Source organism: Alternaria burnsii (assembly GCF_013036055.1).
Source record: "Alternaria burnsii strain CBS107.38 chromosome Unknown 746, whole genome shotgun sequence".
In the NCBI taxonomy this organism is placed as follows: Eukaryota; Fungi; Ascomycota; class Dothideomycetes; order Pleosporales; family Pleosporaceae; genus Alternaria; species Alternaria burnsii.
In genome coordinates, this window is record NW_024066109.1 from 1,685,510 (window position 1) to 1,707,565 (window position 22,056).

A 22,056-nucleotide genomic window follows, 5' to 3' on the forward strand; every position below is an offset into this window, starting at 1 on the left:
TGCGCAAAGCATCGCTCAGATCAAATCCGCACTACTACCAGCCAGCTCGAAGACTGACCAAAGCCGCCGTCTCAAGGTGAAAGCTTAGTACAAGAAAAGTAACGGAACAAAGGGAAGCGCGTGCGTCGCAGCGATGGTGGAAAATGAGAGAGTAAATGCTCAAGGGTATGAAAATTGTGTGACAAGCCATGCTAGACATATTTACTCATACGAAAGAGCGATCCGTGGTACGTGAACGGCTGATCTGGATGACAGCGACAAAGATACTCAGTTCCCGCCAGAGGCCAGGTGGTCAGCGGCCTGTCAAATATGTTAGTTTAACTTCTTTATCTGGGAGAATAATTTCATCGCTTACCTTGTTGATGTCGTAGTCGTACTTCTCGAGCGCAGACAAGGCGTCGTTGCGATCATAGCCCATGCCGGTCAGCTTCTTGAGAATGGGGTCGTCATGCTCGGTTCCAGTGCTGATTGCACGGCCAAGCGATGGCATCTGAGGAGACAGTTGATGCGATTTGGATGAAGAAGCGGCCGCCTCTTCATTGTCGAGGGTGTCAAAGACAGACTTGCCAAAGTCAGTGGATGCTTGCTGTGAGTGCGAGCCCTTGTCGGTCTGTGACGACTCGAGATTGGAGAAGATGGCATCCCAGTCCTGAGAAGAGGCTGCGGGCTGAGGCTGCTGAGGTTGTCCTCCAAAAGTCTGCGACAAGTGCTCGAAGTCGCTGAAGCTGTCATCGCCGCGCGGCTTGCCGGTCGGGGTCTGCTGCGAAGCCATAGTGTTGGACTTGGAGGCGGCTGGTGAGTCGAACACGGGGTTGAATTCGTCAAGACCTTCACGGTGCTGCGAAGAGAACATGAAGTCCTCATCAGCCCTGTCGTCCTCCTTGGCATCCGCTAGGTCATCGAATCCGGCATCGAAGTCATCATTGAAGGCAGACTTGCCAAGTTGGGGCGCGTTAGTAGACGGCGAGGGACCCTTGTTGTTGTTGTTCTCGTTGGCACCGTACGACAGAGCAGAATGGTATTGATCGGATGGTACGGTCGACGATGGAGTGTCTAGAGGAGGGGGCGATGTTGTCGCAGACTTGGACGGGCCACCAAAGAGAGCAGCTCCGTGACCACCGGGAGGATTGTACGACTTCTCGGGGCCCTGCGCTGTATCAGGCGAGCTTGGCGATGTAGGGTCTTCGCGAGAGGGCAGCAGGCCGCCGAATTCGGGAGGGAATTGGTTCGATCCACTTCTGGTTTGGTTCACACTGGACTCGTAGGTAGGTGGTGATTTTTGCGCGCTAGGGGAGGGCAAGCCACCAATGTTGGAGTCCAGGCGAGTAGTCGGTGGTGGAGCTCTGTAGAGCTCATCGCTCGACGCAGTACCCGGTCGCTGCTGTTGCTGAGGTCGCTGCTCTTGTCCGGCGCTAGTACGCTTCTGATTCGGCGACGCGGATGTAAAGTTGTCATCAAAACCCCGCTCATCGTTGCTGTCGCTATCATCATCGTGAGCAAGATCTTCGATCGGCGGGAACTCCTTGTTGAACTTGTTGGAGTTGTCCGCAGTTGCGCTCGTAGTAGATGCGGTGGCAGTGTTCTGACGGTTAGGACCGAAGCCAGCGAAAGCCGCGTCGAAGTCATCCTTACCTCCACGGGGCTGTTCATTCGAGGTGCTGCCGAAGGGGTCGGCACGGTTATTGTTCCTGTTTGGACCACTCAAACTACTCTCTCCAGTCTGGTTCTGCTGGAGAGGCGTAGCGCCGTCTCGAGGGAAGGCTCCAGGGATGTCTTGCCCAACACCAGCAGAGGGTGCTCCGAAGTTCGTGAAGGTGTCCTTGCGATCCTCAGCTCTGGTTGAGCGCTGAGTGTCACTGGTGACGCTGGCCACAGGGGAGGCTGAGAAGTTTCTGTTGAACAAGGAAGGGTTGAAGTTGTCGGTTTCGGTCCTGTTTGTCTCGGAGCGCTCTACGGCGGGCTTCTCAGCTATAGGAGTACTAGCAGGTGAGGCCTGTGAGATCGTAGGTGTCTCATTGCCAGTGGCACCATACCTGCTAGCAGGAGCAGTTCCGCGCACAGAGGAACTGAAAGAGTCAGATCGTTGGCCACCCTCTCTTAGAGGCAAGAATGAAGAGCCGAACTGGCGCGACTCTGGAGGAGCTGGTGGGTCTGCACCACGCGGAGACTCCTGGTAAGACGACAGAGGAGGCGATGTAGAAGGAGTGGGAACACCAGGTCCTTCCGAGGATTGTACTGACTGGCCGGATGGGACAGAGAAGCTAGGACCTTGGCTCTGGTTCTCAGGACGGAAGGACACAGGAGGTGCACTGCTTTGGGGTGTGCCGAAGCTACCGAACACGCTGTCAAAGTCTTTGTGGGGTCCTTCACGGGCAAAGCCAGACGGCGACATGGTGTTCTCAGCAGGCTGTGGTGACTTGCGGAAGAACGGGTTCGTGCTTTGACTGGTTGTGGAAGCCGCAGGGCTGACAACGGCGGGTGTCTGGGCTTGGGGACTACGAGTGCCCTCCTCCTGAGACTTGGTCAAGTCGCTCATCTCATTCTTGATCTTGTCGCGTTCTCCCTCGTTGGTAGCAAGCTGCTTCTTGTTGATTGCCACCATACCCTTCTGCTGGCGAGCATCGTTCCTCATCTTGTCAAGCTGGGGTCGGAGCTGTCCGATCTCAGCGTTGAGCTGACGGATACGCTCCTTCAAGTTGTTGTTCTCGCGTTGGTCAGCCTCAAGTTGACCTCCCACTTGTCGGTGCTGGTTCTGGAGATCCTGGTAGGATCCCTCGATCATAGCAAGGTCTTGTTGCAACTTCCGGGTCTCGTTACGGGAGCTAGCCAATCGGTCCTCCAATGCCTTGACCGCCTTGACCTCCTGGTCGTACTGGGTCTTAAACTGCGATAAGCGGAGCTCGAGATCGCGCTTCTGGGTGTTGACACTGTTCAGATCGCCCTCGGTCGCGGTCTTCTTGTTCTGAACCTCCTGCATCTGGTTTCGCAAAGTGGTCATCTGGTTCGACATATTGGCCAAGTCGGTTGAGTCTTGCGTGAGTTTCTTGTTAATTTCAGCAACATCCTCTCCGCCCAACAAATCGTCCATTGCGGATGGCGTAGAGTGTTGTGGCAAGCCAGAAGCACCCGATTGTCCCGTAGAATGCGCGGTAAGAGTTTGACCAAACGACGAGCTAGGCATGAAGGGCTTGAACGTAGAGGCAGGGTTCCTCGGTTGAGGCTGGAATGGGTGAGGTGAAGTAGGCGAAGTCGGCTTGCTTCCAAATGGGTCGGCCTCGAAAGGTTTGCTGAACGTAGCAGAGCCACCTGTCGACTGCGGTTGCTGAGGAGCAGGAGCCGGTGCTGTGAAGGCGTCAAGGCCAAAGAGATCTTCTGCAGCTGATTTGGCAGCACGAGGAACGGGTGGTGCAGGTTGGGGCGCAGCGACTGGTACTGCTTGGTTGGCGGCGGTCCGTAGGCTTGGAGGAATCAAACTAGGTGGTAGTGTCGCTGGCAGCTGGTCTCCTTTCCGTTGTTGACGGATCAGATACATTGCAACTGCGAACTCGTCCTTGGACAATTGACCCTCTGAATTAATGTCTGCAAGGTCCCATATTCCCGCAAGGACATCTTCGGGTAGCCCGGAGTCACTGAAGAAGCGCACTGCCTGGTCTCCAGTAATGAAACCACGGCCCATGGTGTCAACGGTCTTGAAGAGGTTGTCGTATGAAGCCTTCTCTTGTGGGCTGATCAGCCAATCGCTGCCAGTCGGTTGAGGTGGTGGAGCTGGTGCTCCAAAAGGCGTCCTTCCAAGGGGACTCGATTGCCGTGGCATGTTTTGCTGGCCGCTGAACTGGCGTGGAATGGACATTGATTGGTCTGGACGTCCTGGGGGAGGTGCGAGTTGCCCTCGTCGCGAGGCGGCTTCGTACAAGCCTGGGGGTAGCGCAGTCGGAAGTGCCTTCATGTTGCCTGTTCGGTACGAGGCTAGCATGTGCATGGCGATGATGAACTCGGTCACATTGAGAGCGCCGCGCTGCTCGGTGTCGGAAAGATTCCAGATGCGGCCGAGGACTTCATTGGGTAACCGCGCTTTTTCGAAAATCTCCTTTGCATTTTCACCTGGTATATGTTAGAGAGGTGTGCTAACAAGTCGTCGAAAGACATACCAGAGAGCACGCCATTAACGGCACCAGACTTCTCGAACAGGCCTGCGTATTCAGCAGCCTTGGCAGGTACTAGCGGAGGTACTCGGATGGGGCCGTTGCCGCTCATCTGAGGTTGTATGGAGCCAGTGGGTTGTGGGGAGAAGCTAGGAGGTGCAGGAACAGAAGGGGCTGCCGATGGGATATTCAAGCCCTCGAACTTGGGCAGGGGCGCGGCTAGATGAGCGTCAGCGCAAAGTCATGGCGGAAAGCATCGAGAACATACGTCTGAAAGCCAGCTCTGGGGAGGGATCGCGGCCAGCCTGGTAGTGTCCGATGAGACGCAGGACCTGGCAGAAGCCGGCCATGGTCAAGAGACCGCGGTTCTCTGTGTCTGCAATCTGCCATATCTCACCCAGGACGGCTGGTGCCAACTTGGTGCGCTCGAAGAACTTGACGGCGATCTCGCCTGTTATGACGCCCAGCTTCTCCGTGTCGGCTTGCTGGAAGAGATACTGGAAGACGCGCTTCTCCTCGGGCGTCAGGTTGAGAACGGGCTGGTCTGCGCCGCATTAGCTGGGGTTCGAAGCGGGTGTCTGTCAAGACAAGTGACGACATACTCAATTCGCCGCTTTGCGAGAGGTCCGCCATGGCTGTGTGGGCGCAACGGGCGGCACTCGTGGGTATAGGGCTTCTGCCTGGGTGTATGAGGCTGAAGCTCCCGGCGCTGTCGTGTAATGGAGCGGGGAAGCTTTGGGCGGCCGGGCACGGGAAAGTCGCACAACTAGCGGTGGGCGGCTAGACGCGAAAAAACCTCTTCGAGGGGGGAAGATGGCCCGGTGAGGGAGGAGGGAGAGGCGATGGGGGTATTGATGTTGTTGGAGTGTGGGAGATGCGCCGGAAGCTTGATCCTCGTCGTCGCTACTAGGCGGAAGCTACCTGGCCTAGTGCTGGGTCGATGCTCATGGCTGTTTATTGGGCGGAGCACGGCAGCTGTCAATCTTGTGCCCATCAGCCACGCTGTCTAATCCATGTCCCAACACCCAGTCAGTGGCCTGCACATGGCCGGCCTCCGCATCTGCACAATGCCACCAGCCAATGGCCCCTTGTGAATATCTTCCGATGCGCTTTTTGACCCACGTCGTCATCAGTATGGCGGATACGCATCTGAAGTCGATGCTGTTGTGTCATCATCTTTGTTGTCCTTGTTATTGTATTCATTTTGTACATTATCCAAATGGCATTACTTCGTGATTACATGTCTTGTACAAGAGTGGTGAAAGTCCAAGCGTGGAACAACAACGTCTTCATCGCCGCTCACCACGACCCCGACCCCGGCTGTTCTTCTCCCTCCAACATCTAGCAAATGCCAGACTAGGGCTGACTTCCTCACGTCTGCCCCACGCCCGCCCCAGCAGCCAGTCAGTGACACTGATGACCTTTGCTGTCCTGTCCCAATGCTGGCCTTCTTCTGTATGCTCGATGATGTGATTCAAGATGCGCCCCTCTTCGTCGAATTCAAACTTGAAGAGCCCAGTAAACTCCTGGTGGGGTCGTTTCGACCCTGCGACGATGCTCGTAATCTTTTCAACAACGTCGCTGACTTGGCCGTTGTCCTTCTTCTCCGATTTGCATGTCTGCCATCGGACTATAAGCTTCTCGTTGCGTACGTTGCTCGCTGACGAGGCGCCGTTCTTGACCATGCGCTCCGATAATATCTCGAGCTTCACATTGCCGAGCACTGGTACCTGGCCCCATGCTACTGGTGCTGTCCACAGTGCGGCTGCGTATGCGAACCTCCCGCTCACGGTGGGTAGATGAGGATGCGTCGAGGGGAATAGGTGAAGGCTGATGTGCGGGGAGAGGATGTCTTGCGGCAAGGGCGATATGAGGAGCGTGGGCAGGCGGTCGTGGAGCACCCGTATGGCTGTGGTCGTGTCAGTGGCCTGATGCGCTGCTCGACAAAGCACCAACGTACTGTTTCCGAGTTTCAAGTTGCGCTCGTTCAGTCGCTCCTTCTCGCGCTCATCGGGCTCCGGGTGTTTGCATGGCGACGAGCTAGTAAACCAGTGCCTGGACACGGATGCTTGCTTCGCGCCTATGGCTGTCATATTCCTCTTGTACTGCTTGAGCCCCAGCAGCCGGGGCACAGTGAGCGATCGTGCTGGGCAAGTCAGAAGTTGCGTGCGGGCACATGTCGAAAAGCGCCGCATCAGACCGCTGGTCATCTGTGTGGATAGGGATATGCGACCATAGGTAAGGATATGCTAGGTGGTGAGATGCCAATTGCGGAGGATTCGGTGTTTTCGTGCGCTAGTCGTACAACGGGAAAAGAAATGGATGGTGCATGGGTGGGTCCCTCCCGATTCCCATATGCCGGGGTATCGATGGTGACGTAGGTTTAGCGACTATCTGAATATGTACTTCCCGCTGTATGCTACCGTCCTCGCCACGCCCATGTTCGCATTGAGATGTTCCGGTGGGACTATCGACCCTACCTTGCATAATGACGCCTATAAAGATCGAGTTTCCTCTGCTGAGGCCCAGCGTGGATGAACATCCAATCCCCTTTCCCCACATTCTATAGAGCGCCTGCCAGATAATCAATTCGTTTACTGCCGGTAAGAGCGACCCCGCAATTACCCCATGCTCATGCTGATACTAACAGCTCTATCGTTAGTCTACCAAGATACAAGAACCTTCCGCAACTTCCCAGCTTCTCCACAATGGCCCCCTCTGGAAAGCGCATCGTCTTCACCGGTGGCTCAGGAAAAGCCGGACGCCATGTTATCCCGGAACTCATCAAGAAGGGGCATTCCGTCCTCAACTGTGATCTAACCGATTTTCCTGACCCGGACGCTGGTGTTTTTACTCTCAAGACTGACCTTACGGACAGGTAAGTTGTGACTGTACAAAATGTTTATGTGACATACACTGACTTCTTATCTTCACCTCTGCAGCGGCCAAGTCTTCAATGCGCTCACAACTCATTTCAACTTTGCCGGCTATGAAGGCCCTCATGTACCTGGCCCACCTGACGCAGTCATTCACTTTGCTGCCTATGCACGAAACATGCTGGTACCTGACAATGAGTGCTATGCTGGCAACGTCAGGTCAACATACAACGTCATCGAAGCAGCATGCAAACTCGGTGTCAAGAAGATTATCATCGCCAGCAGTGAGACAACATACGAAGTTTGCTTTGGCCAAGGAGATCTCGACTATACCGCCTTCCCCCTAACTGAAGATATGGACGTAAATCCCATGGACACATATGCCATCTCAAAACTCTGTGGTGAGCGCGTGGCTCGCGGGTTTGCACGCCGCTTCGACGCCGACATCTATGTAAGTCATCTCCGTCTACAAACTGCGTATGAGACATTTACTAATCCCGTACACCCATATACAGGCGCTCCGCATCGGCAACGTCATTGAGCCTCACGAGTATGAGCGTGACTTTCCAAAGTACATCAAGTCCCCGGAGGTTCGTAAGAGGAACGCCTGGGCGTACATTGATGCTCGTGATTTGGGCCAGATATGCGACTTGTGTGTATCGAAAGACGGGTTAGGCTTCCAGGTCTTCAACGCGACAAATGACACCATCACCGCTACGTTCCCAACAAAACAGTTCCTGGAGCAGTACGCCCCGAATACGCCCATTACACGGGAGATGGACGAGTGGGAGGCGCCACTGAGTAACCGCAAGATCAGAGATGTTCTCGGATTCAAGGAGGAACATAATTGGCGGAAGTACTACAACCCTGATCAATAGAAGAAGATATGATCGGCCTAGTAGTACCATCACGAGGCCGCAAGTCACACAAGTAAAAAGCCTTCAAACAAGTCTAAATATTGAGACAATCAAGCTGTTCATATCATTGAGACCTCAGACCCCACCCCCTCTCACTTCTACATCACTCTGCGCATGCTTCTCACTTACTGCAGCAACGACATGTCCATCGTCCCCACTCAAACCCTTCTCTGCAACACCAACTTTCACCCGTCCAGTATCTCCTTTGTGACCCTGCGTACCAATTCTCAAGAAAGGCACCAGAAGCATACCGGGAACGGAAACAGCTGCCGCAAACCAAAACACTGCCGCGAATGGCTCGACAGCGTTGTTACCATAATAACCAGAGGTAGCACGATTTCTTTGCACAGCGTCAAATATGGCAGTCGCAATACCATATGCGATGGCTGTACACAGACGAGTCAAAGTCTGGAAGAGCGAACCTGCGATAGACTGCTTATTTGTAGGCATCGAGGAGAGGACGTACATCTACGCGTAATCAGTACGAACAATAAAAAAGGTGGCGGAAGCCGACTTGGAATGGGCCATTCGACATACATTAGCGACGATGAACTGGAAGTCCACCCCAATCACACACAAACATAGCGCAGGGAAAGAGAAAGCCCAATACGAGTCCCCGTACCTCTGTACAGCAGCCAGAGTAAAGGATGTGGTTAGTGCGGCAGCACCGATGCCTACGAGCAGTTTGTTGGATACTTTGTGTTGGATTAGGGCAGCGACGGCATTAGCGGTGAGGCCTACAACGACCATGGGTAGCATGTGTACGCCAGTCATAAGTGCGTTGTAGTTCAACTCCGTTTGGAAGTAGAGTGCGATCCAGAAAGATAGAACCGGGAACCCAAGAAACCCGCATGAGAGAATTGCGAGGAGCTGGTTTAGTATACATCTTAGTAACTTGCGGGGACGTGGGAGTCAGGAGGGAAGGACAGTACTTACGAGAGAAAAATCCCTGTCGTACCAGATCTTCATATCAATCATAGCATATGGGTACTTGATCTCCCACACTATGAAAGCCGCAATTAGCATGATGCCTAGAATCAGTAGGACGAGAACATAAGGCGTCTTCCACCCGTTCGGCGCATCGCCTCCCAAACTGGCCAACGTCAGCGAAGTAATTCCTCAACTAGTTCAAAAACATACCTCAAAGCCGCACAAAACATGCCGATCCCAAAGATGGTCAACGCAGTACCCGGCAAATCAAGCTTCTTCAACGTCTCCTTGTCCAGCTTCTGCTTCGGCTGCGTATCCCTTGGTACAGTGAAAGCCGCAACGATACTTGTCACAAAGTATACTATAGCTAACAGGAAGAAACCAGCCCTCCAGCTAAAGACCTGGGTGAACAGTCCAGACAGAATAGTTCCAAACACAAAGCCCATGGGGTTTCCTGCACTAAAACACCCAAATGCTCTGTTCTTCCTCCGACTAGGTCTCTCGTAGATGGCGCCAAGCATGCCTTGAGCCGGAGGCACAGAGGAAGCGGAAAAGATACCTAGGACGCCACAGAGTATGTCAAGAGTCATGCCTGACTGTGAGAAGCCGGCGCCGAGGCAGAAGACGGAGAAGAAAAATAGCGAGCCGATGAACATGGATTTGCGACCGAAAAGATCCGCTATGCTGCCGAAGAAGAGGAGGAGAGAACCTGCTGTAAGAGACGTCGCAGCATTCATCCATGTAATTTCCGCGTTCGTCATGCCTAGGTCTCGACCTGCGAAGGAACTCATAACGGTGATGGAGCCGGTCAAAAAGCTCGTCATAGCCACTGCCATCGTCACCGAGACGATAAACATGCATTCTTGGAACGTGGATGTGAAGCAGTCTGGTCGCGAATTGGGATCCTTGTTGCTGATTGGTTGTGAGAGGGTAGTGGCGAGTTCGGCATCTGTATCGGCGTCCATCTTGCTAGCAGATGATGTATTAAAACAAGAACACAAGGCAAACGAAGAGAACAGATGCAGAGATAATCTAAGAAACGTCGGGAGCGATGAAGCAAGATCTGATAAGGATCAAAAGAAAGTGTAAGCCATGAAATTATTCAGCGCGCGGAATTGCTCCATGAGGCGTTGCATGTTGTCTAGCCGCTATTTAGGCAAGTATAGCTGCGCTATGCCTGGGCTGGACGTGGAAGAACGTTTACGAGCGATTACTGACTCAAAGAATGAACAGGTCGAGGATCACGCTATAGATCCGCGGAGTACACCAACAGTATACTAAGATGAACCAAAGAAGACGTGAAGCCTAAAGAATAGCAGAGATGGGTATCGCTGATCAACATGCATTGTCTTACAATTTGATTACCTTCCACTCACCTAAGTGCATGTGCCCTAATTGGCCTCCCAGCGGGCCCTGCACCTCTCTGCCGTTGGCCCAGAGCTTCTTGCCTGCCCAATGTTCGATGAAGCCATCTGGCCCTGACACTATGATCAATCTAGAGCCTTTCTCCTCCGGTTGCCTTTGTATTCTCTTCTCGATCTCACTCGGGCTTGGAAACGAGTTCTCTTCATCAACATAGTAGTTGACAGTCAAGCCTTTCGTTGCGACTCCGCTCTGCTTCTTGAGGGCATCCAGTTCCCTTACTATAACGCCCTTGGGTGCAGCGGGTGAATCGTCTGCAAGCGGTGGTTGCGCAACAGGCTCGCCGGAACCGAAGAAGCTCTTCCACCAGCCTACTCTGCCCCGCGCGGACGTTGTGCTTCTATCGTCGCTGATGCCACCTTCGCACTCTTCACGGCGTCTGTTCGCCCATAGTATGTGCATCCGACTTCCAGTCCTTCTTGCCAACGCCTGCGCAACCTGCATTGCGGGTGCTATGCCAGTTCCGCCCGCTAGGAAGACAACCTCTATGATGTCGCGGGGAAGCTTGAGTTCGGTATTCGGTCCTCGCAATTCGACCGTGGACTGTTCAGGTAGGCGGTGCAGGTAAGTCGAAACCTCGCCGCCCTGTTCCTGCCGTATGAGCAACCTCATGTCTTCCGGCTCGTTTTCGCCATGCTTTTGATCGGGAGGCGTAGGGGGCAGCGGTGTGTATGCTCGCGCAATCTGTAATTGTGGTTGCTTAATCTGAACGCTCCAGACGCTTCGCTTCCACACCTCCTTTACGCTCTCCGTGTCCGATACGCCATTGCTGTTGCGCAACGTGAAGATTGCGCTGGTGGAAGAGACGGGTTGCTTGTCTACGAGCGTGTACGGCGTGAAATCATGCGGGTTCAGCGATGCGTCGGATCGGTCTGCGGATCTGGTGAAGCGGTACACGGCGCCCCCAACGGCTGAGGTTCCGAGAACTATCAATGGACCTGCTCGCCGCTTGAGCCAGGACATGGCGTGCGTAGAGCTTGCGCTTCTCTAATGACGATGATGTTCCTGCTTGTTGCAGATGCACAGATAGCTAGAATTTCGACATGACGACATGGGCCCATGCGCGTTGCCCGCTCTGGCATGCCGAGGTGTGACCATATCCAAACGCCTTATTGCCAAAGGGATACGCTTCACCAGTGTCGTGTTCGAGACATGAATTGAAACTGTTTAAGCTTATACCAGGTTGATTTCAGTATCAACCTGCAGATACACTTTCAAGAAAATGTACCATGTTGCGAGGGTTCGGCTTCGCAGCTGTGTCGCGTGTCGCATGCTAGTGTAACGCGTCTCCGACTTCCAGAATATCAGGCGGGGGGGTTTTAAGGAGGTGGCAAGAGTCCGATCTGCCAGGTGAAACAGCATTAGCGAAGGGTTGTCATTCCTTTTTGAGGCCATGCACACCTCGAAAGCGTCGAGAAGCTAAGCGGCCGCTTCCGTTGGACCCTGCATTCGGAGCCACTTGAACCTAACCAAGTGGCGTCCTGGCATAAGATCGCTATTTTGCACTGCGTGACACGATCATCTTCATTCATCTCTCACACCGCCCCTCTACCATTCGCCTACTCAGATTTGATCCGGACAGAAGCCCTCTTCCGCGGCTCCGCAACGCGCGCCGGCGAACTGCCGGACTTATCACGGGATAAGATTTCAGCCCTATCGACATTTCCTTAGACTTTTCATCGACCACGATAAAACACCAAACAGTCGCTCAGACGCTGTTTCCAGGCTTCTACGAGGCTTCGAATCGAACTATATTCTGGCATCGCCCAAAACTGACCAACTGTTCCGGCCTTCGTATAGACAATAGAGCGATGGCGCCCGCAATTCTGACTCAGCGCCCAAGGATACTCTGTCTGGACGCATATGACTCGTTTTCCAACAATATAGTCGCACTGGTCGAACAGAATGTGGACGCGGAAGTCGTCAAGATCTTTATCGATGACCCTGTTCTCGCAAAACCGTCAGCTTCTGGGGACTATTCAGCGTTTACCGACTATCTGAAGGGCTTCGATGGCATCATTGCTGGACCAGGACCTGGTTGGGCTAAATGCGACGAGGACGTTGGTTTGATGAAAGAACTTTGGAGACTGCGAGACGAACAGATTGTCCCTGTGCTTGGCATATGTCTCGGCTTCCAATCGCTTTGTCTTGCATTTGGGGCTGATATCGAAAGACTCAACGAGCCAAAGCATGGTATCATCACGGCTATCCTACACAAAAGCCAGTCCATCTTCCGAGGTGTGGAGAGCCTCCTAGCAACCCAGTATCATTCTTTGCAAGTCAAACTCGATCATCCCATCCAAAACAAGCGCGCTGTACGGTATCCTGCACAACTCTGGGAGCCTACGGAAACCTGCCCCCAACTGGAGCCGCTGGCATGGGACTTTGACAGTGATCTTAATGGCGCCGTGCTCATGGGCGTCAAACATATACAGAAGCCATTCTGGGGTGTCCAGTTCCACCCAGAGTCAATCTGCACAAACGATGAGGGCAAGCGCATCATTCGGAATTGGTGGAAAGATGCCCAATCTTGGAACCGGAAACGTATGTTCCGGAACGTTCCCAAGCATGGTTTGATGCCAAACTTGCCGTCTTCGCCAATGACTGCTGATGATTTCCGACGAGAGCTCGGCGTCTATGACGCCAGGAAACAGAGCAAGCGTTCTTACACAGACTTCGTCGCAAAACTCGATAGCGACACAATAACGCCATTTGAGCTTGCTTCGCTCATCGCACACGGAGACGGACAGTCATTACCAGACTTGCCACCGAGCACCGTACATTGCGCAACTACTGGAAGCGGAAGACTTACAGTAGCCGACGCTTGTGAGTTGTTCGAATTGACAAGAGGCGAAGCTATAGTGTTGGAGTCAGGGTTGCAGTCGAATCTGGTGCCTATGGCTGTGGGGACAGGTCGGTACAGCATCATAGGTGTCGTTATTCCCGAGGAAACTCTACGCCTACATTATTACGCAGGCACTCGAAGGATGGAACTCCGAGATGGCAAAGGCCAGGTACATACCGATTGGACTGTATCAGACCCATGGCCCTATGTGAGGGAGGTCATGAAGAGCCTTCAGCCTTCAACCCCGCCAAAGGGCTCAACATGGGCTCCTTTCTGGGGAGGTCTTATGGGCTATGCGTCTTACGAAGCCGGCTTAGAGACAATCGATGTTCATGGTCACAAAGAAGCGTCGTATCCGGACATTTGCTTCGCTTATATAACGCGGAGTATTGTGTTTGACCATCAGTTCAAGAAGATCTATGTCCAGAGTATCCGCGGACCATTCGACCAAGACTGGGTTATTGACACAACGGAGAGACTGTATGAACACGCAGGTTTCAAGTCGCGTGAAACTACTCCAAACTCTGCAGCAATGAGACAGGCGGACCCTTTTGAGGCTCATGGCACAATGCACCAATACATCGATTCATGTGTCCAGCTCACTGTTGGCGAAACCGAGTACTGCAAGAAGGTCAGTGCTTGCCAGGATGCAATAGCAGACGGTCAGAGTTACGAGTTGTGCCTCACGCATCGTAACGAAATCCGTGCTCGCAAGCCAACAGCCTGCAAAATCTCTCACGCGGAGGACAATGAACACTCCTGGAATCTCTACAAGCGCTTGACCGGCCAAAACCCTGCGCCTTTCAGCGCCTACATGAGGATGCACAACGTACACATACTCTGTTCCTCACCAGAACGATACATAAGCTGGGACCGGTCGCAAACTGCACAGTGTCGACCAATAAAGGGAACAGTTCAAAAGAAATCTGGTGTGACTGCTGAGATGGCCCATGCTATCCTCTCATCGTCAAAAGAACGCGCAGAAAATCTCATGATTGTGGATCTTACTCGCCACCAGCTTCATGGCGTATATGGCTCCGAAAACGTCCGAGTAAGCCAGCTCATGGAAGTTGAAGAATACGAAACGCTCTGGCAACTGGTCTCAGTCGTCGATGCAGTGCCTAGCGGAATCTACAAACCCACCACTCCAGAAGATTGGGAAGATCCTGTAGAATATGCTTCCAAGAAACCCGCCAAGCAATCCGTTCCTTACCTAGGGTTCGATGCGTTCGTCGAAAGTCTGCCCCCAGGTAGCATGACTGGCGCACCCAAGAAGCGGTCTTGCGAGATTCTTCAGGATGTCGAAGACGGCGCAAGACGGGGCATATACTCAGGTGTGCTGGGTTATCTCGACGTCGGAGGCGGCGGTGACTTCAACGTCGTCATACGCACTGCTATCAAGATTGACGATGAACAAAGTGAAGAAAAAGGAGACGTCTGGCGTATCGGCGCTGGAGGAGCAGTCACCAGCCAAAGCACTCCACAAGGTGAATTTGAAGAAATGATTGCCAAATTTGGCAGCACTAAGAGAGCCTTCATGCCTTTGCCGCCACCGAAGCCGAAGACAAAGAACAGAAGGGTCGAAATCATTGAGCCTGATGACCCAGAATTTGCGGAGCTGCTGGCGAGCATGAGGGGTGGGGAGGAATTGACGCTTGACGATGCGCAGATCATGTTGAGGGCAGTGGAACGCGAGCTAAGGAGAAGAAACGCTGCTGGAGAGGGTGATGATATTACGGAAGTGGAATGATTGATTTGATAGGAGTTTGGAAGGTCGGAGTTGTTGAGCTTAACCTGTGATACCATGTTTTGAGATAGAGATAGACATTTCTGGTTTCAACACCACTAACAACGATTGCTGTACGCACGAATTCACTTTGAACCCCTTTTTCTGAGACTATATGATACTTCCAAAGGGCGCATGCCTGCTCAAGATGACGAGCCAAAGATAGGCAGGTGCGATGACTAAGCGTGCGATTGGTGGGGAAACGTAGCATCGTCGTGTACCTCTACGTGTAGCATCACGACGCCAACACGCGATTCCACGAGCATAACCGCGATGGCAACCGACGCGCCAGATCCAAGAACTTTTCAGTCATGGGAAGACGCGTTCCAATATCCCATACCCGTCGTCCGTAAGCTCGAACAGCAGCTCCGCAACAATGCCGACGAGAATCGGGAGAAGCTGCGGTCCCTCGTTGGGTAAGAGGCACCAGACAAATACGGGAGGAGCACCAAGAGGCTGACGGGAATACAGGGCGAGTTACCGCAGTCTCCTCGACACGGCCGAAACGATCATCGACATGGAAGTGCGCATGGAGCAGGTCGAAAGTAGACTTTCAAGAGTAGGGCAGAGTTGCAACTCGCGAAGGCTGGACAAGATAACGAGCAATGCGGGCAAGATGGATACCCATACACGGAGTCGCGGTCAGTCTACACAGATGCATTGGGAAGAGATTGTGGGTTGACGGGCAATAGATGCGGAGCGCTATACTTTCGCGTCCCAGCTCTCAGTCATGCGCAATGCGCCGGTGGTCATGACGCGCCTCATGAAAACAGGAGGATCATATCTGCTCATTGCAAAAGTCCTGGTCATCTCGAGACTACTCCACAAGTCGCTGCTCAGTCAGCCCAGCCACAAGGCGCCCATTGTTGATCAGCTGTGGGAGAGACTGCTGTCGGCACGGAGAAAGCTTCTTAGAAGGATTGACAAGCGCCTGTCGAGCACACAAGGCGAGACGGCGAGCCTGGTTGAAAGCATGTGTGCGTATGCGCTTGCGACGAGCTCTACGCCGACCGATGTATTACACCACTTTCACAAGATGCGGCTGGAGAAGATGAACAGCGAGCTTAGGGCTGGGGGCGATGAACTTGCGAAGCATGGTATTAGTGCGCTCAAGCTTTGTATACAGACATGTCTCGATACACAAACCATCTTTCCGCGACGCTTAGCAGAAGCTTTGAGCAAGCTGAAGGCGCACCCGCTGATACAAGACCCCGACATTCGCGGTCTATACGAGCTAAACCTGGACGTACACGATCGATGGCTAGGCGATGAGGCTCGGAACTACACGCCGTGGCCACGACACAACGAGCTGCAGCGGCCGGAAGCAGAGCGCATTCTGCACCGCTGGTCCAAGGATGTCATCGCCGCTTTCCTCAAAGGTATACAGAAAGCATTAGAGCAAGAAGAACGGCTCAAAGAGGTTGCGGACTTGAGACAAGAGTTGATTGAGACTTGGATACTGTCTGGTTCGCGAATGGCGGGTGTTAAGTCAGCCAACGTTCTCGATGATTTACGAGACACGATGAATGACAAGTTGGAGACTATAGTGCGATCACGTACGAATGGGCTACAGGATGTTGTTGCTGAGCTTTCGAATCAGCTGGACGCAGTGTCCTCGTCAGACAAAACCGTGACGCTTTCACTCTGGGACACAACCATCAAAGCATCAGATTTGAGCAATGGTGCGCAAATCTTCAAATCTACCATACTCAACACCTATCAAGGGCGTGACGAGTCCGTTACTCGTGTGACGTCCGCTTTTGACAAGTGGATGGAGTCTGTCTTGGAAGTCAAGAGCATTGTCAAGAGCATGAAAGAAGCACGATGGGACGATACCTTCGCAGATGACGTCGACGATGAATCCGACGATGAGCTTGGAGATTCGAAACAAGCGCTACTTAGTGACGACGATCCGAAGTTGCTTGAAGAAGCTACACAGGAAGCCTTGAGCGAAGCTATGCAGAACCTGAGTCAGAGCTTCAACGCTATCGTCAAGAAACCCAATGGCGAACAACCAACCCAAAAGGCGGCATTTATGCTTCGCGTGGTTAGAGAAATCGGTGATCGGATACCACGTTTAAGACTCCAGGATAAGGCAACACCGCTCGCATCGCCGTTCACTTCTGAAAGCCTTCAGCCTCTGCATACTACGCTCGCTTTGTGTGTTACCCAACCCACCGTAGAGGCTTACAAGGCGTCGCTTTTAGGTTCTCTCAAAGTCAAAACGAACAGCCATATCCTGTGGGAAGGACATCCACCACTACCAAGCCAGCCATCACCTAGCGCGTTTAGATTTTTGCGCACGTTGAACAAGAATATGGGGGCCCTTGGCAGCGATCTTTGGGCACCTGGTAGTGTTCAGGTATTGAGAAGTGGGGTGGCCGACAAAGTAGTCGAAACAGTTCAAGAGCATCTTGACGCCATTGACGTGTATGCGAAAGAGCCGAGCTCTCCTGATGAGGATACGAGCGAGGAAAAGAAGGAAGACGAAAATTCTACAACGACAGATGAGACTGAGAAACCGAAACTCACCGTATCAACGTCGAACCACATTGAGGCAAAAGAGCAGAGAGTCAAGCAGCTACTGTTCGATCTTCTGTATATCCAGCGCTTCGTCAGTAACGCGGGCGAGGACGATGATAGGTTCGCATCGCTTGCTAAGAAGACAAACCTACCGGATCTGGATGAAGGCGCAGTGAACAGGCTGAGGAAGACTGCAGCGGATCATGCGAAGAAGACGTACCTCCTCTTCGCGTTGCTAGCATAGCACATGTCTAGATATGATACTGATAACACAAACTTTTACATTTCCTTCTCGGTCGCTCATCGTACCATGATGTAAGAGCGAATAAGTGGCGTTTCCATCAAATCGTCCGCGGAGGCTTGGGATCGTCGGATAGACTTGCAAGGTGAACGAGTTTCAACAGTCGCAAGCTCCAGGTACAACTCCACTTAGTCTAACGCCACAACGGGTACATTGCAACAACGTCGGATGTAGTAGATGATTTCACAGCAAACTCTGCCATGTGTTCAGCGAGTACTTTGTACCTATGCTAGTCAAGCTATATACCGGAGACTAATGCCGAAAATGTCAACGCCATATATGATGGATATCTCAAGATGAAATGCTCAAGCCCAGCTCCCCGTCCACAAAAGCGTCTTCTGTGACGACAAATACACACGCTCTATCTCCATGTATGACTACGACACATCCATCTTGTCTTCTGTCCTCAGATCCTCGATCTCCTTCCTCAATATCTCAATCTCTTTTTCCTGTGCCTTCATCTTCTCGAGCGCCATTTCAATCAACCTCGCTTTGTTGACCGTCTTCTTCTCTCCCGGCACAGAATCCCCAGGTGGCACACCTTTCCCACTTTTCCCATTACTGGCATCGTCTGTCGAGGTTTTTTCGCTGCCGTCCTCACCATCTTTTCCTCGCATGACAACAAAACACGTAGTGCCACTGCCAAAAGTAACTTCACCATCGAGGAGAAATTCCGCAAGGTCCACCATGGCGTTCTTCATCCTGTCACGGCGCGCCTGTTCTGCGGCGCGGTGGGTGGCGCGCTTCATCATTACGCCTGTGGCCATGGCGGTGCTAAAGTGCAGACCCATCTCTAGGTGTTGGCCAGAAGAGATAAGCTCGTAGTTTGATTTCGAAGCTAGAAGGTCTGCCTGGGGGGTTGTTACACCTCCGGCTCCTGTCATGCGTTAGTGTGCTATCCATGTCCGTCTATTCAAAGCTTCATTAGGACGGATTGGTCACGAGACATGACGACAGAAATGAAAAAGAAGCATACCATTGCTGTCGGCCGGAACGATGCTGCTGCTTCTTCTCGCGATGGCGACCTTGTTTGGTGGCGGTGCGGATGATGCATGTGATATTGAGGAAATCGTACTCGCATTGTCTGTCGCTATTGATGGAGACCTTATTGAAGATACTGTTGGTGATGTGATTGATTGTGTTGCTACTGATGGTGATTTCAAGGGGCGGATAGGATGTATCGGCAACTGCACTGGCTGCTGTTGTGGTTGTATTTGCGGTGGTTGTGTCTGCATCTGTTGTAGGTGTTGCACCTGTTGCTGCTGTTGTTGTTGTTGTTGTTGTTGTTGTTGTTGCTGCTGCTGCTGCTGCTGCTGGGCGCTCTCTCTAACCGGACTATATCTCCTCCTCTTCTTGAACAGCTGTGGCCATGTTCTACTCAGCGGCCCCCGGCCCTCATTCCTGTCGTTATTGGATGGTCCATTGGGCTGTGGATATGGCTGCATCGTTCATCGAACCCCAACACCAAACTCTTCGCGATATATGTGCTACCCAGTAGTTTTCAAAAGGCAGTCGTAGGAACAGTGATAGTAGCAGCGGTAGTACACCAGGGGAGGTATGCCCAACGCGGGCTGAATATGTCAGACTGGGCTACCACGCACAAGACGCGACAAGAACAACGACCAAGTAGTGAGCACGCCGCCAACAAAAACCAGAGCGAAAGTAAAGAATTGACGGGTCCAAGACTCTGGGGACCTTGAGCTTGATTAGCTGAGTTGCGCACGCGCAGCCGTGTTGCAGACGGATAGAGAGCTTGTGCGTAAGCCGTCGAGTTCGGCCTCATCCATGGGTCGAGAGCAGTCGCAGGAAGGCGTAGTAGACGCGCGATCTGGAACAGATTCCGCTCATGCTTGCACGGCGCCGTTAAAAGCAAATGGCGTCCGCAGCGCGAGTGATTGTGAGCGAAGCTTTTGCTTGGCGCAACCCAGAGACGTGGTGTTGTTGCTGACTTGGAGGTACGTGAAGGCGTAGTCGAGCCAACCAAACCTCGCCCCGTGAGCACATGGGCTTGGCGTGTTGACGCATGCTGGTGCGCCCCTGTCTCAAACCTGGAGCGCCGAGTGCTTAGTTGCCACTCTTACTGCTCAAGAGGGTTATCAAGTGACATGCCTTCTATGGCAGGCTCGAGCTTCCGCTGCGGAAGCTACTCCATAGTGCCGCGACGGAGCATCGTTGAGGTCACCTTCTACATCCGGAGTCGTCCATGAAACAGCCGCCATCTTGCATATGAAGCCGGGGGATCAATGAGGGCTGAAGAGGAAGACACGTGTTGGAGATTCACCATGGCAAATGCTGTCTCGGCTTTTGCCGGCATCCGATGCACTCGTCTACCGACAGATGATGATGATGATCGAGGTTGTGCGGCGAAGTAACCTTAATTCTTATCAACCCAGGACGCTACCCCGCGGGGGGATGCTAATCTTATCTGATTGGACATCAAGGTACCTGCCTGTGTGAATATCGATATCAACTTTTCGCATCATGGAATGCGGTACAATGGACGTTTTGTTCTCGTGTATAGAAAGTTACATTTGCTAGAAAGTGCATCTACATCATCGCAACTTAGCGCTACTCCGTGCTGTTCGCTCTACTGACCATCTCGTGACTTTCGTAGCTTTGTTTGCCTTTGGCATGAACTCCAGGCACATACTCCAAGTCCTCATCCTCTAGATCAGTGTCCAAGTCTTCCTCGTTCAGCATTTCTGGGTTGAGTGAAAAGGCGCCCTTTGGGACAAATGTGCTTGTCATGACCAGCACGCAGATTATGGTAAACTGTACGGCGCCTACATTCAGTATAGCCCCGTGAATCTGGTCATTGTGGCGATCCGAAACGCGGTCGATGTATGTACCGAGGGAAGCAGATGCGATTGCGTAAGTGACAATGTATGTGCTATATAGGAACGCCATGACGGCTCCGAGTGCGGATACGTTTTGCGTCTTCGATTCGATGCGTGCTAGCGATGCCTGGATGTATGCGGCCAGCGATACGTCTCCGGCAGCCCACCCAAAACTGATGGGGAGGAATGTGGCTCCTACGATCCAAGCTTGGGCGACATCGTCCTTTGGGGGGTTCCAGTACGGCAGGTACCAAACTATCAGCAAAGCCAGTGCGTCTAGCCGCAGCCATGGTATCGGAGTGTGTACCAAGTTGGTGAACATGAACACGAACAAGGCTCCCAGAAGTTCGCCAAAGTTTGAACCTCCCACTATAATCTGTGACCAGGCCGAGTTGCCAAAGTAGCGTCGTGCTACTGCAGGAGCGATCGCGTTCTCAAGATATCGGTGCGCGTAGAGTGCAACGGCATATCCAGGCAACAGCCAGATAAACTTGCGGTGTGTGAAGATAATCTTAGCACCAGTTCCGATCGACTCGAAAAAAAGGTAGAAGCCGTTTATCACGGCTTTAACATAAGCCGGTTGGCTCTCTGAGATCAAAGACGTATTCTCTTTCGGCATGCTAGCTTCTTGGATGAAGTACCAGAGTATTGATGCGGCGGCGAAAAAGATGGGGGTGATGATGAAGCTGAAGTTGTTGCCGAAGCGAGGAATGAGTGCGAGTGCTGTGCAAAATGCGCCAGCAGTACCGCTAATCTCGTAGAAGATGTGGACTAGAGAGTCCATTCGTCGGAGTTTCTGAATGTGGCCGCCAACCAAATCTCGAGGGATAACTCGTCGGATCAATTCAACCATGCCATAAACTATACCGCAGACGCAATCTGGTGACTGTCAGCAACCATGGAAGAACGTATAAAGCACCAGCTGCCATGTTTGTCTGAATGCCCTCTTGGGCGACAGGCTCAGGCGGCCGACAGCAGGGACGGAAGAACCTGGAAATGGAATCCTTGGACAAACTGAAAGCACAGACTTACAAATAGGTATCATGGCGTCCGTGTTGTAGTCACCGTAGTAACTAAAGTCATCATCCGGCCATCCGCGCGGCGCGAATCTGCCGCCAGTTGCAGCATCCAGAATCAGTAGAAGACTGCTCATGAGGGCGAATATGAGCACTGCGCAAGCCAAAACGTTCTTGGTTGGATATCTTCTGATGAGTGGAGCGATTAGGATTGAACCGACACACTGAAAGGCCTGATTAAGTCCCGTCAACACACCCACACGTTGGAATGTGATGGAAGTATGCGTCTTCTCGCCAAGATCATCGTATCGATTAGTCGCAAGCGCAATAACAGATCCGTTGAAAGCCTCGAGTCCGAACTTGTACATCATTATGCCAGCGATGTACATGGCGATGTTCCTGCGCTCGACAGGCGTGTAGATATTCCATGTTTCCCGAATGACAGCAATAGGCCGGACCAT

General features: G+C 52.6%; 5 protein-coding genes across 5 annotated transcripts; 2 read left to right on the forward strand and 3 right to left on the reverse strand.

Moving 5' to 3' along the window:
• Nucleotides 1-267: 267 nt before the first annotated feature.
• On the reverse strand, nt 268-6,286 carry GT037_003130 (uba ts-n domain containing protein; the record flags this gene model as incomplete). Its single annotated transcript, XM_038928177.1, has 7 exons — nt 268-300; nt 356-4,101; nt 4,149-4,361; nt 4,411-4,686; nt 4,745-4,777; nt 5,446-6,051; nt 6,103-6,286. Coding segments are annotated over 7 exons (5,091 nt in total), but the record flags the coding sequence as incomplete, so codon positions are not given.
• Nucleotides 6,287-6,850: 564 nt separating this feature from the next.
• On the forward strand, nt 6,851-7,896 carry GT037_003131 (udp-glucose 4-epimerase; the record flags this gene model as incomplete). The annotated part of the gene is made up of 3 exons (XM_038928178.1): nt 6,851-7,020; nt 7,085-7,469; nt 7,534-7,896. 3 exons carry the CDS (start codon nt 6,851-6,853, stop codon nt 7,894-7,896), a joined length of 918 nt encoding a protein of 305 aa, XP_038789456.1.
• A 114-nt stretch (nt 7,897-8,010) lies between these two features.
• On the reverse strand, nt 8,011-11,250 carry GT037_003132 (mfs general substrate transporter; the record flags this gene model as incomplete). The annotated part of the gene is made up of 5 exons (XM_038928179.1): nt 8,011-8,403; nt 8,473-8,805; nt 8,872-9,028; nt 9,076-9,928; nt 10,242-11,250. 5 exons carry the CDS (start codon nt 11,248-11,250, stop codon nt 8,011-8,013), a joined length of 2,745 nt encoding a protein of 914 aa, XP_038789457.1.
• Nucleotides 11,251-12,176: 926 nt separating this feature from the next.
• GT037_003133 (para-aminobenzoate synthase component 1) lies at nt 12,177-17,685 on the forward strand (the record flags this gene model as incomplete). The annotated part of the gene is made up of 5 exons (XM_038928180.1): nt 12,177-14,856; nt 15,049-15,088; nt 15,152-15,334; nt 15,390-15,591; nt 15,640-17,685. Coding segments are annotated over 5 exons (5,151 nt in total), but the record flags the coding sequence as incomplete, so codon positions are not given.
• A 434-nt stretch (nt 17,686-18,119) lies between these two features.
• On the reverse strand, nt 18,120-22,056 carry GT037_003134 (major facilitator superfamily domain general substrate transporter protein; the record flags this gene model as incomplete). The annotated part of the gene is made up of 4 exons (XM_038928181.1): nt 18,120-18,619; nt 18,719-19,169; nt 20,338-21,458; nt 21,612-22,056. The coding sequence occupies 4 exons, from the start codon at nt 22,054-22,056 to the stop codon at nt 18,120-18,122; spliced, it is 2,517 nt and encodes an 838-aa protein (XP_038789459.1).